The sequence below is a fragment of the Lontra canadensis genome, unplaced genomic scaffold, assembly GCF_010015895.1.
Source record: "Lontra canadensis isolate GAN:19392208 unplaced genomic scaffold, GSC_riverotter_1.0 scaffold197, whole genome shotgun sequence".
In the NCBI taxonomy this organism is placed as follows: Eukaryota; Metazoa; Chordata; class Mammalia; order Carnivora; family Mustelidae; genus Lontra; species Lontra canadensis.
In genome coordinates this window covers 483,887-499,389 of record NW_022631191.1, presented here as the reverse complement: position 1 = coordinate 499,389, position 15,503 = coordinate 483,887, and the positions used below count along the sequence as shown (strand labels likewise).

General features: G+C 41.6%; 2 protein-coding genes and 1 long non-coding RNA gene across 8 annotated transcripts in view; 1 reads left to right on the top strand and 2 right to left on the bottom strand.

Moving 5' to 3' along the window:
* The window catches only part of FAM120C (family with sequence similarity 120C), a 110,710-nt gene extending 108,802 nt beyond the window's left edge, over nucleotides 1–1,908 (bottom strand). For all 4 annotated transcript variants that reach the window (XM_032847957.1, XM_032847958.1, XM_032847960.1 and 1 more), the window contains exon 1: nucleotides 1,115–1,908. In XM_032847957.1, coding sequence (XP_032703848.1) covers nucleotides 1,115–1,807 — 693 coding nt within the window. In that variant the 5' untranslated portion in view covers nucleotides 1,808–1,908. The remainder of the gene's footprint in view (nucleotides 1–1,114) is intronic.
* On the top strand, nucleotides 1,744–6,826 carry LOC116861417. The gene is made up of 3 exons (XR_004381476.1): nucleotides 1,744–1,848; nucleotides 2,122–2,176; nucleotides 6,609–6,826. It is a non-coding gene; the product is annotated as an uncharacterized LOC116861417 (long non-coding RNA).
* A 3,590-nt stretch (nucleotides 6,827–10,416) lies between these two features.
* The window catches only part of WNK3 (WNK lysine deficient protein kinase 3), a 141,007-nt gene continuing 135,920 nt past the window's right edge, over nucleotides 10,417–15,503 (bottom strand). For all 3 annotated transcript variants that reach the window (XM_032847954.1, XM_032847955.1, XM_032847956.1), the window contains one exon: nucleotides 10,417–15,237. In XM_032847954.1, the coding sequence (XP_032703845.1) occupies nucleotides 14,908–15,237 (330 nt within the window). In that variant the 3' untranslated portion in view covers nucleotides 10,417–14,907. The remainder of the gene's footprint in view (nucleotides 15,238–15,503) is intronic.

Genomic DNA, 15,503 nt, shown 5'->3' with positions numbered 1-15,503 from the left:
CCCAACCCTGTACTACTTTTTCTTCTTCCTGCCCAGCTCCTTTACTTCTCAAGCCTTGCTATTCTCCACACGTAAGAACTTGAAATCTAAGAGTATGGGAAAGCAACAGAGCAACAGGAATGGTGCCAAGAACTGGGGAATGCTGCCAAGCTCTTCTCTAGGCCCCATATGCAGTGACCAACTACATGCAGAGATTGGATTTAAAGGCCCATGGGGCCTCACATGCTTGATATTCCTTTTTGCTCCTGTTCATTCTCTTTCTCCCACTTAAAGCAGCCCTCCCAAACCCATAACCCATTCAAATCCAATCCATCCCTGAAGAACTAGAGATCCATCTTCTTCAAGTCTCCCCTGACCCTTTTAGCCCATAGATATACCCTCCCACACACAGATTCTGTACTTACAGTCTGTACCATAAAGCATAATCACATACACACTTATACCATTAAATAAATTTCATGTTTATATATTTGGTTTTCCACGGGCAGGAAACCATGACTCACAGTCCCTTAAACCCCTCACTCTCAGTGGTCTAACACTTGTTGAACAGTGACTGAATCAGTGGTTTTTTTTTTTTTTATTTGTTTCGGTTAAGGCAGGAGGAGCTAGAGGCATGTTGAAATGAAAAAGGCTGAATGGACAGATGGGTTAAAAAAAAAAGTGCACAGGGTCAAAATTGGGGGGAAAAAGTTGTAGAAGAAAGGTATTCGATTATCTGCTTAATTGATTTGTTGCCAGGTTGGAAAGACACATACGTAAGAGAGATGCCAAGTAGAAAATTGTGGAAAAATGCATGTCAGCTTGAGGCAGAAGACAGCAGGAGAAAGATGGGATCACAAAAGAAATTCGGCTAAAACCCAGAGACAGGCCCCTGGATAAGTGAAGGTAAGGGGAGTTACTGGGATGACATGGGTAGATGTGGTTGTGTTGGTGAGCAACCAGTAGGGGGGTATGAAAGGGTGGGTAGATGGATAAAATGATAAAGGTTAGGCAAGTGGATTAGCTGATTAGGCGGTGAGTAGATGGGGGACAGGTTAGCAGGTGGGTGGTTAGGTGTTTAGCTGGGAGGGAATAGGTGTGGGGCATATTATTTAAGATCCGGCCCCTCCCTCACCTTGACCCGGAAGCGGATGAGTGCTAGCCTCACGCAGTGGCTCAGGCAGGCCGGTGGCAGGAACCAGGCCCGTGGAGGAGGGGTGCCCTTGTTGCCCACGTGTCCCACGATCAGTTGCGCTGTCTGCCGTTCGGCCTGGCACCGACGGCCCCACTCGGCCAGCCGGTCCTTTCCCAGGCCCCCGGGGAACATGACCACCAGCTCCAGGCCGTCGCCGCCGGGATAGGCACAAGCCTGGCATAGCGCTGACAAGTAGCCCAGCATGGCGTTCCATTGGCCGCCACACACCCAGTCCGTCTGGTAGCCACCATAAAGCCGCGGAAGCGCCGAGCCCGCGTCCACAAGCACCCGGGCCCCGGGCAGCGGAGGGGGCGGTGGCGGCAGCGGCGGGTGCAGCCCAGGGTGCGCTTGGCCGTGGTGGTGGAAGTGGTGAGCGGGGTGATGGTGCCGAGTCGGCCCCGCGCCCCCGGAGTAGGCACCCAAGGCAGCGGGCGGGAGCGGCGGTTGCAGAGGCGCGGAGCCCCTGGTGGTGCGTGGAGCCCCGGGCGCTAGTGCTGCCGTAGGCGGCAGATGACGATGCTGGTGCTGTTGCTGCTGGCGCGAGACCGTGCGCGCGAGTTTGAGAAGGTCCACGGGCACCACGGCCCCGGGACAACGCTTCTCCAGGAACTCTTGGAAGCCCTGGACGCCCATGCTTCGTCGGTGGGCAGACGAGACAGCGGCTGCGCGAGCAGGTTAGGCGGCGATCTGGGCGCGAAGCTGGGGGCGGGCGCCTGCGCACTCCGCGGGGGGCGAGGGGGGGCGGGAAAAGGATTCCCGAGGGGAGGGGTGAGCGAGCGAGGGGATGAGGGCGGGGTGGGGAGGAGACCACAGATCGGATTTGGGTGGGGAGAAGGGGTGAGGCCGACCCGATTTAGGAGAGTCTGGGAGGATAAAAGCAATGACGGGCTCTACTGACTTCTCTCTTCCCCCCCCCCCTCACCGGCCGCTCTTCACCGCTTCAAAAGGGGTGAAGCTTCTTCCTTCCACCTCCGGGAGCCATGTTGTCTCGTCTTCTCTATGGTACACGCTTTCCAGCTGCGGGAGGGGGAGCCGGGCACGGCGGAGGGGCATCCTGGGAGTTGTAGTCTTCTTTATGGCCTCAGGATGCAGTCCAGGAACAAGATTACCACCTCTTTCTGCCCTAGCGCTCACAGGATCCGAGATGGCGGGGAGTGATATGTGTTTAGGATTTGCACTCCAATTCCCTCTATCCGCCGAGTTGCTTCAGGATATTTACCGCTTTTCCCAGGAAAAGGAGTTTGGGGGGGAGAAGTGATGCATCATGGGAAAGGAAGTAGCGTGGATTAATTGAGATCAGCTAAACAACGCTAAAATTCGCTAGGAGGGAGCGTTTTCCTTTGCGGGGGTGGGGGGGATAATATGCGTAGTTTTTAAATGAATGAGATGGGACATATGAAATTTAAGTGCTAACCAACATTTCTTTAGTAACCCACGTAACTTTTAACACCGTAATTCTTCAAAGAGTTGTTGACCCCAATTTATGAGTGGTGAAATCGACATTATTTGCCTAACCCAATGCAGAGACAAAGTGAAATTGAGTATCACTTTTTTTTTTTTTTTCAGAAAGTTTTTGGTCAGGGAATAAGCACCAACACAGATTAAACTGCAAGTTGTACCTTTCCACTATTCATTGAGCTACAACGTCGTATAGTTTGGATCTTTGTTTCCAAATCTCACTGAATCTGTCAGGGAGCTCTTGCAGAGTAATTGCAAGGGCTACAATTGCAGATGTACAGAATTTTAGAAAAAAAAAGATTTTCAGCATGCTTCTCAGTTGATTCTGAGGTAGCAGTAACTGGCTTTTAGGGCCCACTCTTTTAGCGGGAAGAGGGCAGAAAACAAGATCTGTTTTATAATGATGAGTAGTAGCCAGATCTGGCTTGGAACATAATGAAAGATGGGAGGTAATAGCAGGCAGAGTTGGAATGCAGAAGTGCAGAACCCAAGAGTAGTCAAGATGAATGAAGTTTGAGAACAGTCTAGTAGGATTCAAAAGCTGAAAATGCTTCAAGCTCCATAAAGGAATTTATCATAAAAGGACAAGACAGAACAAGCTAGATTGGCAAGGAATAAATAGATGGTGAAGCAGTGCACTCAGATAACTCTTGAAAACGAGCAGTGAAAGGAGAGCACAGTGGCTTGAAGGGATGAAAGATGGAAAGAATAGAGGTTTTCTATTACAGTAAACACCTATTGGATTGTCTCTCAACCCTCATTTTCTGAGAATTGACCCTCCTACCATTGACAGAGTTACAGCAAAAACTGCCATGTTCTTATAACCATAGCTGAATGGTACAAAGGCAGGCAAATAGTCCAAGCTGGGTCAATTAGAATCTCATTCTCTGGGGGCGCCTGGGTGGCTCAGTGGGTTAAAGCCTCTGCCTTCGGCTCAGGTCATGATCCCGGGATCCCGGGATCCTGGGATCAAGCCCCGCATCATCATCGGGCTCTCTGCTCAGCGGGGAGCCTGCTTCCCCCCCCTCCCCCTGCCTACTTGTGATCTCCGTCTGTCAAATAAATAAACTCTTTAAAGAAAAAAAAGAATCTCCTTCCCTAGAAAATTGGAATTGGGCCAGAGAGATCAGTTTTTCTCTAAGCATAAAACTTGGAAGCTGTCAGCAGTTTTACCACAGAGGGACAGAAATAAAATATACTGGTCTATAGAAAGTGAAGAAAAATGCAGATTCCCAGCATAGAAATGAGAGATAGTCTTCGTGTTTAAGTTCCAGGTTCTTTATCATTCCTGAAGCATTTTTGGTCCTGTGAGGCAACCCCATATCCTTACTATTTTTCAGGCAGAATTGGGTTAGAAACTACTTACAAAAACACATACACACACAAAAAGAACACCCTTCAAGAACTGATAGGGGAAATGGAGTGTGACAACTTACAGACCCCAAAATATGGAACTGGCAGAGACTGGAGATCTCCCACATCAGTTAACGGGAAGTTGGCATTCTGTGGTATTTGGCAGTGAAGCAGTTGCTTATTGCTCTTGGGACTCAAAATAGAGCAGCCCTTCTGCCTGTATCAAGAGATATGCAATTGCTGAGTGTCCGATTTTTGTGGGCTTTGCTGACTTAGAGCAGTAGAACTCTCATATCAAATGTTTCACTGATTAGGAAATTGCCATCTAGGTAATTGGAATGAGGTTATCTGTGTAAGCCTTATAGATTCCTTGTTCTCCAAATCCCCCAAGTGTGATGATGTCTCCCTCTGTAAATGCATTCAGCTGGAATGCAAGGAAGAGAGGATAGGTGTAACACACCCAAAGAAGATTAGAAAAGAGGGATGGATGGGGTGGCTGGGTTGCTCAGTCAGTTAAACGCCAGACTCTTCATTTTGGCTCAGGCTGTGATTTCAGGGTCATAGGATCAAGCCCCGTGTTGGGCTGGGTGCTCAGTACAGAGTCTATTTCTCCCTCTCCCACACTCTCACTCTCATAAATAAAACCTTTAAGAGAGACACAGAGAAAGACACCTCATAGCTTTGAACTCAGCCTATTATTATCTACCCAAGCTCTGAACTGGAGACCTTGAGCAGAATGCCAGAGGGAATAAGCCAAATCATTAGGTAGAGTGCTAAGAGATAGAACCTGCAACATGATGAGCCAGGTTATTCCCTTTAGTAGATCTGAAGATTCAAAGAGAATACTTTGACAAGATTCTTGGACTTGTTATTAGCATTCTGAGTCCCCTCAAATGAAATCCACAGGCAGTCAAATGAAGTTTTGAGGAAGTTGTATCACCAGAAAATCTTTTATCTAGTGAATAGGGACCGTAAACAGTGATTTTCAAAGTATGGTCCCTGGACCAGCACATCAGCATCACCTACAAACTCAGAAATTCTCAGGCGTCACCTCAGACCTGTAGAATCAGAAACTCTGTGAGTGGGGCCAGCAATCTGTGTTTTAAGTAATATCAAAGATAAACAAAACTCGACATTAGTTAAAGCAGTGAAAGCTGGGTTCATCACTTGTGATGTTGGGTGTTATATGTAAGCGATGAATCACTAAATTCTACTCCTGAAACCAATTTTACCATATATGTTAACTAGAATTTAAATAAAAACTTGAAATTTAAAAAAAAAGGTAGCGAGAACAGATTTTATTCCGTAACCAGTAGGGGAAATCAGTAGGGGAAAAAGCTGGGCTCTGTTCCCACTTGTGCAGAGGTGACTGGGTGTTTTAAAGGGAGGATGAGGGAGGACAGAGAAAGAGGGGGCAGGGGCTCAAGTAGAGTCAGGGAAGTGAAAAAATTACAAAAAGTGGGTAAGAGTGCAAAAGCGATTAGGCCAGGTAGGTCTGCTAGCTGGCAATTATCAAAGTTAGGGTGCTATTCCTACAGAGACTTCAAGATAGAGGCTCTAGCCTTCCTGATGATTACATTTCAACGGAACGGCTCTCAGGTCCTTAAGAAATATCTTTCTGAGCTGTAAGAAATACATACACATCTCAAGGGGGGAGGGGAAAGAACTAACAATTGTAAGCCCTTTTTAGTAAACGCTCTAAAAAAGGGAGGTCAGGGTCCTATCTTTAAGTGTTGGCTAGAGCAACAGCCCTGAGCTTTCCAGATAGGAAATGGGTCATCTCAGGAACCAGCCTTAGGCTGCTAGAAGCCATTCTAAGTTTGGTCAAGTCTCTTGGCGCAGGTGTTTGAAAGGAGTGTTTGTGTTGAGAAAAGTATTCACAGGTCTCTCACCTCCAGGTGACTGTAATGCACTCTCAAGCATGAGAATCACTGCTCTTCTAGAACATGCCATAGGTCCAAGTACAGATGGTTAAGTGAGGTGCATTAGTAAATTGACTCCCTAAAGTTGTTTTTTTAAAGATTTTATTTATTTATTTGACAGACAGCGAGATCACAAGTAGGCAGAGAGGCAGGCAGAGAGAGGGGAGGAAGCAGGCTCCCAACCAAGCAGAGAGCCCGATGCGGGGCTCGATCCCAGGACCCTGAGATCATGACCTGAGCCTAAGGCAGAGGCTTTAACCCACTGAACCACCCAGGTGACCCCAAAAGTTTTTCTATGCCTGTAATTTATTTCCTTTATTCCTATCCGGGTGGAAATGGTGCATACTTGGACCTGGTGGCTAATGGTGTGCCCCTCTGCTTTCCTAAAAGGGAATGCAGATTTTAATGGTGGTTAATCTATTTCTGTATTTCTCATGTTAGATCTATTGGTTGCAGTTAAGTTTACTAAAGGTTGCGGGATCAAGAGGAGCCACATTTAGGTTGTCACTGAAGTAGATGAGGAAGGGGCATGTCTACCCTATGCTGTTGCTTCTGGATGCAGAAGTTGCAAGTGACTTGCACTTATCCATGGATTCTGTTAGGTATGGGCATTTTTGGAATTGTAGATATGGGGGAAATGGCATGTGTTTATGGGCAGTTAAGTGGAGTATAGGTAAACATCTGGTGTTTTGTCTTCCCAGTACCCCTTTTCTACCACCTTCTCTGCCTTATCCTCATGGTTGTAGCAGGAGCCATCCTTTATGTACCTTCACAGAGAATTTGGGCTTGAGCTGGAGAAGAGTGAAAAATCCTGGCTGCAGTCAACCACTTTATTTATTTGTTCCTCAGGTCCATCTGCATTATCCCTGGGTTTTGTGAGACACCACCATCTTTATAATAAATTCCTCTTTTTGCTTAAGCTTGTTCAAATTGGATTTCTATTACTTGTACACAAGAGTCTTAACATACCTAATACCGGAGAAACTTTATGCTCCATAGGCCAGAGAGGGTAGAGATAACATAGGCCAAAGCCCTGAAAGCAGAAGGGGATAGTAGATGTCACAGAACAGTATTTAAGGTGCGTGCTTTGGAGCCAAGGTCTGGGTTCCAATATTGTTCAACTCCTTATTATTATCTAACTTTAACAAGTTACTTAGCCTTTTGATCCCTTACTGTATCTGTGAAATAGATATCATTAATATCTGTGTGATAGAATGTGAAATAGAAATCATTAATTCTTTCAACAGATTTGGTCCCTACTACATGCCAGGAATAAAGGTGGACACTGGGAGAAAGCAGTTTTTGGCAGTCAAGGAGCTTAGAAGGGAGATGGATACTTACCTCAGAAGCTTATGGAGATTAAATGATGTAGAGTGCTTAGCATAAAAAGTGGCACAGTACGCACCTAAATTAATGTTCATTCTTATCATGAAGAGTGGAGAGAAGCATCAGGAGTTTGCCTGGAGAGTTCACATTGGACTCAATCTTCTGGAATCTTACACTTAAGTAGCAACTAGCTCTTTCAGTATCTGCAAGGGGCCCACTTAGCTTTCTCTATCGCCCAGAACCTTGGGGCCTGTTTGAGAGGCTATAAGCTCATATGGTTATAGGAAATAGTTAATTAGAAGGTCTAACGAGGCTGCCATATTTCTTGTTTTTCTTGAACCAGCAACTCTCTAATAGCAGGCAGTCATTTGATTAGTAAACAATGACAGTGGTTCTCAACCCTAATTATATTAATATGTGGATGTAACAGTACTGCTTGTAGGGATGGGACACAGACACATTATTTTAAATTTTAAGTAAAATACGTACAACAAAATTTACCATCTTCACCATTTTTAAGTGTGCAATAGTGTTAAGTACATTCACATTGTTGTGCTTTATGTAGCTCCCCAGGCAGGTGATTTTAATATGCAGTCAGGGTTGAGAACCTCTGAACTGGAATGGAGAAAACTTACAAATACTAGTTTAATTTCTGAGGCTATTTCTTCATTAGTAACATGCATACCAGCTAGTCCTTTGCAATTCTTCATCTATCTATCACAAGGTCCTGCTCCTATTTGGACCATTACCTATGCTGTACATCTTCATTTCTGTCTTGAGCTTCTGTTGTAAGACCCCACCCCCTTTTTCACTACTACTACTACTACTACTACTACTACTACTACTACTACTTCAGCTCCTTCAAAACACTTTAGGCACAGACAGTTCTGCCATCTCAATTCTTTTATCTAGTGGTACACATTTTTTTTCCTCAAATTATTTTCATATAGGGCTTTTGCAATATTAAATGAAGGCCAAATTAAAGGATTTTTTAAAAATCCATTTATTTGACAGAGATCACAAGTAGGCAGGGGTGGGGGGGAGAGCAGGCTCCCTGCTGAGCAGAGAGCCTGACGTGGGGCTCAATCCCAGGACTCTGGGATCATGATCTGAGCTGAAGGCAGAGGCTTTAACCCTCTGAGCCACCCAGGCGCCCCAGTGATGCACATTTTAAGTGGGTTTTATATTGTCTTATTCCCCAGTTAAACACTTTCACCTCTGGACCTCACTCTGTTACATCATCTAGGACCTTTTGGGCCAATACCTAATCTCTTCCACCAACAGATTTCACATTGACTCACCGGTTGGGTTCAGTTTTGTCACCTGTTTCCTCTTCTCTTAAAATAGTGATAATGTAAGGTCCCTTGAGCAGTCATTACTATTATTTGAGCACACCTACTATGTACAAGGTATAGTGCTAAGCCCTCTCTTTGCTTTTTCATTTAGTCTGGAAACAACCTGACTGAGGCAGCTATCCTTTTTATAGAAAAGGAAATCAAAGTGGAAAAGTTAAGCAGTGTTCCCAAGTTTACAAAGCCAGAATACAAATCTGGGTCTGTTGAACTCTAAAAAGTCTATCTGTATTAACCCAAACTGAAGGCAGACGCTCAACCAACTGAGCCACCCAGGCACCCCTAAAAATATTTTTTAAATCCTCAGCTAATCCTCCAGGGCTGGTTGCATAAATATATGCACAGTTCTTCTAAGTTATCAAGTGAACAAGTGATCGGACCTCATTTGGCAGTTTCCTAAGTCATTGTAGTGTAGTAGATGAGAGATGTGGGAGGGAAATTTCCAAATATACTTTTTTCCCTAAACATGTACCATAAACATTGTCAACATGAAAGGAAATCTTAATAAGTTTGTGCAAAGGGCACATTTTGAATCCTTGTTTGTACCATAAACACAGTTCTACTCCTGAAATGATGAAACAAGCACTGGATATAACCTCATGAAAGACATGTAAAAAGAGCACCTACTAATCCTGATTAATAGATGGAAACTTATTGTAAATGTATGTGGATTATTTTTCCAACAGTGTATCTGAGAGTTGTATGGCCTGGGGTTTTTCCCATGAGCTTGGGAGTCAGACAGACCTAAGTTTGGGTCCAGGCTTCACCATTTCCTAGTTGTGTTAACCATGGCAAATTCTTTAATCTCTCTGATCCATAAATTTTCTCTGTAAAGTTGAGATAGTAAGACTTAGCTTATAGGATTGTTTTTTGAATTAAAAATATCACAGGTAAAAGCCTAAATAACACAACAGGTACTCAGAAAAATCATAATGAGTATTATAATTATAGCTCATTGATAAGAGTGGAGAAGAGGTACAACTCAAAATTTGCTAGAGCTATATACATCAAGAGATAATCGATGGCTTGGTCAATTTGTTCAGCCAGCATAATCTATAGGACTAAATCTTTTAGATCTCCTAAAAATTACATTTGATAAATGAAGAACCAGTTTAAGCCAGGTGATTGCAGTGACTATGAAAGCATTTTAATAAGATACCATACTCATTTTATAACACAGCCTTTATTTTCTTTTTCAAAACAAAATTTCCAAGAAACAAAACAAAATACTTACAATGGCTGGGTACAAATGAAATAAAAATCACAGTTTCAAAGAACCAAAATCAGATGACTGCTTAAAGGCAGATCACTTGGTTTACCAAAGGAAAAAAAAAGGTTAATGTCAAGAAGGATTAAAATTAAGTTTAACAACATTCTTTCTATATAATGCTACATTCCCCAATTAAGAAAGGAGAGTTCGCATATACAACTAAATGTTAAGTGTAAAGAAGTGGCTGAAATTCTGCATACTTCATAGCAAATTATGCATGAAAGTTTATTAATTGCATAAACTTCCTGAGTGGCTCCCATGCTGCACTAGGTCTACATGCTTAATATTCATATCAAACAAGTTACAGCTTTAAGTGATTGAGCATGACAGACCTTGAACAACTGCACTTTCCGATCAGTCACTATTTCTGCTGAGGGTATGGTGTGGCCCACAAACCTCAATCTGAAATCTTAACTTATAGTGGAAAAGAAATGTAACTTAAAAAAAAAAAAAAACAGGAAGGATGACAAGCACACATTTAGGAGTTTATTTTACACCGGCACATTTTTTTTTCCTCAAGAGCCCAGTTTCTCTCTTCCCTTCTTGCTTGACTTTTAGCCTTTTTGAGTTTTTTTTTTTTAATTAAGAGAAAACCTTCCAGAATGGAAACTGTTGGTTTGTACACTCTTCCAACTATCTCACTTGAAAATAACTTCAGTGTCACCTAAGCACCATTCCAGGCCCCTCCCTATGTTGGCTATCAGGGACCCTGACCAATGTTTGTGTTCATCCTTCACATACAAAGACTATTTCCATGGTGAACTGAAAGCATTTGGCTCTGTCAAAATTTCATACTAATTTCAAAGGACTTTACCAAGTTTGAGTGTCACAATTTTATAGTCTGTATTGGTTTAAAAAAAACAAAACTGAATATCAGAATTACATTTATCAAATCAATGGCCTTTTCTACAACACCCCACCCCCGCCGGTTCATCTTCAAAACCAAAGGGGGATTAAAAAAAAGTCCCCAATACACTATAGAATGAAAAAATGAACAATCTATTCTAGAAAATGGCCTGCACCCCACCTCAAATCTCAAGTTTCTCTAAACCAAACAGAAGATTAAATAACTGAATCCCAAATATATTTCAGGAATGTATTTGTGCATGAAGCCTGAAATACAGTATTTGCTAACATTAAATATGCTGTAGTGTTATACATAGTAACCATGTGAAACAAAGAACATGTGGCTTATAAACATCAGCTGAGTGTTCTGGAAAAAGAAAAAGAATGCATCATTTCATCATTCAGAAAAGACAGCAAAGAAGAAAGTCAATGCCTCCAATAAACTTTAGAGATTGGATAAACAGTTACCACCAACTACAATTCAACTAAAAGCATACAGCCATTTTAAGGTAACAAAATACCACTGAAAATACCTAGCAGTATGCTAATATGCTGAATGACAGGCCACTGCTATAGGATTGAGCAAATATGTCACTGTGATAGTTAAAGCAATTTCAACACATAGCCCTTTAGGCACACAGACGAGAAACGCACCTTTAGTAAAAGATGCAAAGTTGCAGGCACTGGACTGTCTAGATACTTTCTTACCATTTCTTTTAGGACTGACTCCTAAAACTAAATCCTACGTTGCCACCAGCTGATTTCTTTCTCTGCTCTCCTTCCCCAAATCCCAAAAGCTTATTCTGCAGAGGCACATGGCTCTCATCACATAAACACAGATTGATGGCAGAGTGGTGGTCCCTTCATATTGAACTCATGCTTAGCACTGGGACTAGGAGGCAGGCCAGATTTATAACCTGAAAGAATACTGAGAATCAAGGCAAAAAAGCAAGTTTCACAGGCAGTGTTTACTTGTGCACCCCTAAACAGCACAGAAAACGAGGTAGATAAACAAAAGTAATTGGACTGGATTAAATCTGGGGTTCTAAAATGATACATCCCTTCATATTGTACATAACACTCCACACTCAATCCAAAAATCACAGCGGAAAAGTGCCTTTTAAACTTTCACAGATAATTTTGCTGTCAAACCATGAGAATTCATGCTTGATATAAAACTGGCAAGAAAAGGATGAAAAACAAAAGGGATATTTGTTATATTACAGCAAATTACCTTAAATAGAGATTCAAGACTGCTACAAATATACATAGGGTTATTTTCATTAGATTTACACCAATACTGGTTTCATAGTCTTATGATGTTACACCCAACTTCACAAACATAGCAGCATGTACTTCATGATGAAATGCTCACATTGCCACATATGGAGATACAGTACTATTCATCAGACTTATACTTTGAGAAGTAAACATAGAGGTTGGACATACAGACTATCCCCCAAATAAACTTTACAAGTAGGATGGTTTAGTACAACCTCTTTCTCCTACAGAAAGGAAAATGAAAAGGACAGTTTTGGGTAGAAGGCCCTTGTTATATAGTAGGCTCTTTGTTAAGTAAGAAGGGAATTTCTGAGCTTCACCTCAAGAGTTAACTGCTTGTGGGAAGGAAAATTACCTCAGCAAGGATGAAAACAGCACTATTATATGAGTTAGCAAAATTATGAAATAATGTAAAACCCCTACTTAGAAAACTAGCCAATATTTACAGTCAAAGTGACTATAATCTGAATCAAACATTTAATGGGAAAAAAATAAAAACCCACAGTGATGTGAATAACACTGTTTTCATTTCTGCACAAACTCACTTTTTTTCTGTATTTTTAAACTTATACATGTTACATATACATAATGTATACATAACATATGTTAATCCAACTACTGCGGTCAGCATGGAGACAGCAGTATGCTATTCACTATCTTCAAACTTTAGAAGACTACTTTTCTTTCCAGCAAAAAATCTGAAAAGATTCTAAATATTACAAGGCACTGCAAAAGTCTGCAGGCAAATGAATGAAGAATCATACCTAAAACAGAGGTGGTGGCAAAATGTGGGACATTTGATGTAGAGCAGCCATTAATAAATGTAATTGTGCATGTCATCCATGGAGGTTTTTTTCATCCTGGGGTATACTGTTTAAAAGCATTACATGTAGAGAGGAAGGGATCTTAAAACCTGCAGGATTTTCACTTTATAGGTTGTAAGTCTTAATGTAATTACACAAAGCCAACTCTTATAATGAAACACAAGCAGTTTTAAAGAATTATGGATTTTAGGTGCATTGTTTTTGTACACATGGAAAACAATGCAATGCAAGTATTTGCATTACACTAATGTCCTAAAATCACTGCAACTTGCAAACCAATACTGTAGGAGAAATTTGAAGAATCTGTACATAAGAGACTCACCCAAACCACAGTATGATTTATGAAAAGAAACTGTGGCTCTTATCAACAGCAATTCTGAAAATGCTGCCTTAGACACCCCAAAGGATAGTGACAGAATCTTTATGATGGTTAGTGTGATCCTCAGGTAAGCAATACCAGACACATTTTTTTGAAAAAGGGTACTAAATGTCACAAAGTAGACTATGCAAAAAAAAAAAAAAAGTATACCTATTGAGTTTTCCTCATTACTTGGCAAGCTCATGGGGTAAAAATTTTAGAGGAACATGGAGGAAAATCTGTTCAAAGAAATGCTGGGTGGTAATTTGGAATGGTTACCAGTAGATAGAACTCATTATCAGGTAGTTGTATGGTAGAAATGACGCTGAAATTTTCAGAGTAGAAAGTATTTCAAACATGTGTATGTGATAGTTGATTAATACCATTTAAGAATTCTATTTGGGTTTCACAGACTGAGCATTAGGTAACTCTGTGACCAGCCTTTTAGGATCATTATAGTTAGCCTTCTTGAAAAGCAAAAAGTGTATATTTTGACATTGTCTCACCTCCTTCTAAAACTGGATAAAACCCAGTAAAGTGCAACTTGACAGTGATCTCTCTCAGATTCTAAAAAGAGGCTGCCAAAATCATCTAAGATCTAAAACCATCTAGGATGCTATATATACTAACAAGAAATTATAACAACTAAAAAAATGGCAATTCCCCCCCCCTCAAAAAAAAGCTAAGGGCAACTTAAATAGTGTCCTTCGAGGGTCTACTATTTCACTGCAGGACAGTGTATACCCCACACCTTAGAACCCTGTAAAGCCAGTGTTTCATGTTTAAGTCTCAAAACCTACAACCTACTGTGTCAAGTACATTTTACTTCAGAACAATGGATCAATAGAGGTGTAACTTGAATCCTCTTTGTTCGGAATACCAAGATTCCCCCAAAATGAGATTCATTTCAGCTGCAATATATCCCTTACAAAAGAATGCAAGCCAAACCAGTGCCTCTCAGATGCTCAAAAACAATGTAGTGTGCACATGAGAAACAAAGAGATAGCTGCTTTGAATTACTATTGAAATCCTAAAGCAGCTACAGTATCTGCAGAATCAAGGAACTGTTACAGTTCTGTTTTTTCCTTTCTCTCCGCCTCACCTAAAACAAGGCTTCACTCCTCCTGCTGTGACGACGGGAAGAAAATCACATTAAAAAGGGCTCATGGTCTATATTGGTTGACAAAGTTATTCTAATTTCATATACCAAAACGTTTCCTGCAGCAAGTTACCCTGCCTTCTGGGAAAGGTAAACCTAAGATAAACATGTGAAGAATCCCATAAAACTCCGGCTGTTGGAGGGTCTCACTTCATCCACGTTTGGGGAATATCAATTTAAATAGTTTTTATACATTTTAAAGTATCATCCAGCTGCAGATAGCAGCAGTAAAAAATGGGGGCTTCTCAGCAATTCATGGAAAGTGTCCTGGAAATGGTAATGCTCAAGCTGAGCTTATTAAAGCATTCTGAACGGTATTTTTAAAAAATCAAGTATCAAAGAGGATAGGATCTGAAGTGAAAAATCATTTCTGTGTGCAGTGCTCTATGTACAAACTGCACAGTTCTACAGAATGATGAGCTATATAAAATACCATAATGGAACAACAACAACAACAAAAATTCAGTGGAAAGTAAACTCAAATGAGGGGAAATATGGCAGAACGAAGAAGAACATTTAGTATCTTAGGTGTCCTGAAAATAATTCTGAAAAAAGATCTCCCTTTTCTTCATCTCTACTCTGATTCATTTGGGACCAGGAGGGATCGCGGATGGATTCTGCACTGATGAAGCTGGAAACGCCTGTAAATTCATTCCCGGCTGGAATGGTCCCCCAGATTGAGTAGGAATTACTACAGACTGTTGCGGTGTTCCTGAAATTCCTACCCACTGTACTGGGTACCCTGGCCCCCCCACAGCATTATATTGACAAACATGGGGCATTCCATATGATGGTAATGGCCCAGGAAATGAAGGGAGTGGGAGTCCTTGTGGCAAGGAGGTTGGGACAGCTCCACGGATTTGGGACAGAGAAGAAATCCATGTTGGTGTGTAGCCCATAGTAGATGGAGTATTCTAACAAAAACAAAAATAAAAACAAAAGATCAGTTCATTTGGTCGATGCTTTTATCCATCTATATTCCTTCCTATTCCTTCTGGCTTACTATTTCTATTATTACTATAAGAGGCTACCACTTTTGGAGCACCTTTCTGTGTGCCAAGCATTGTTGCATACCTTATTTCATTTCCTCTTCATTACTGCCCTATAAGGGAGACATTTTTGGATAAAGAAACTGAAGCTCAAAACTGATGACACCCAATATCACTAAGCAACTTGACAG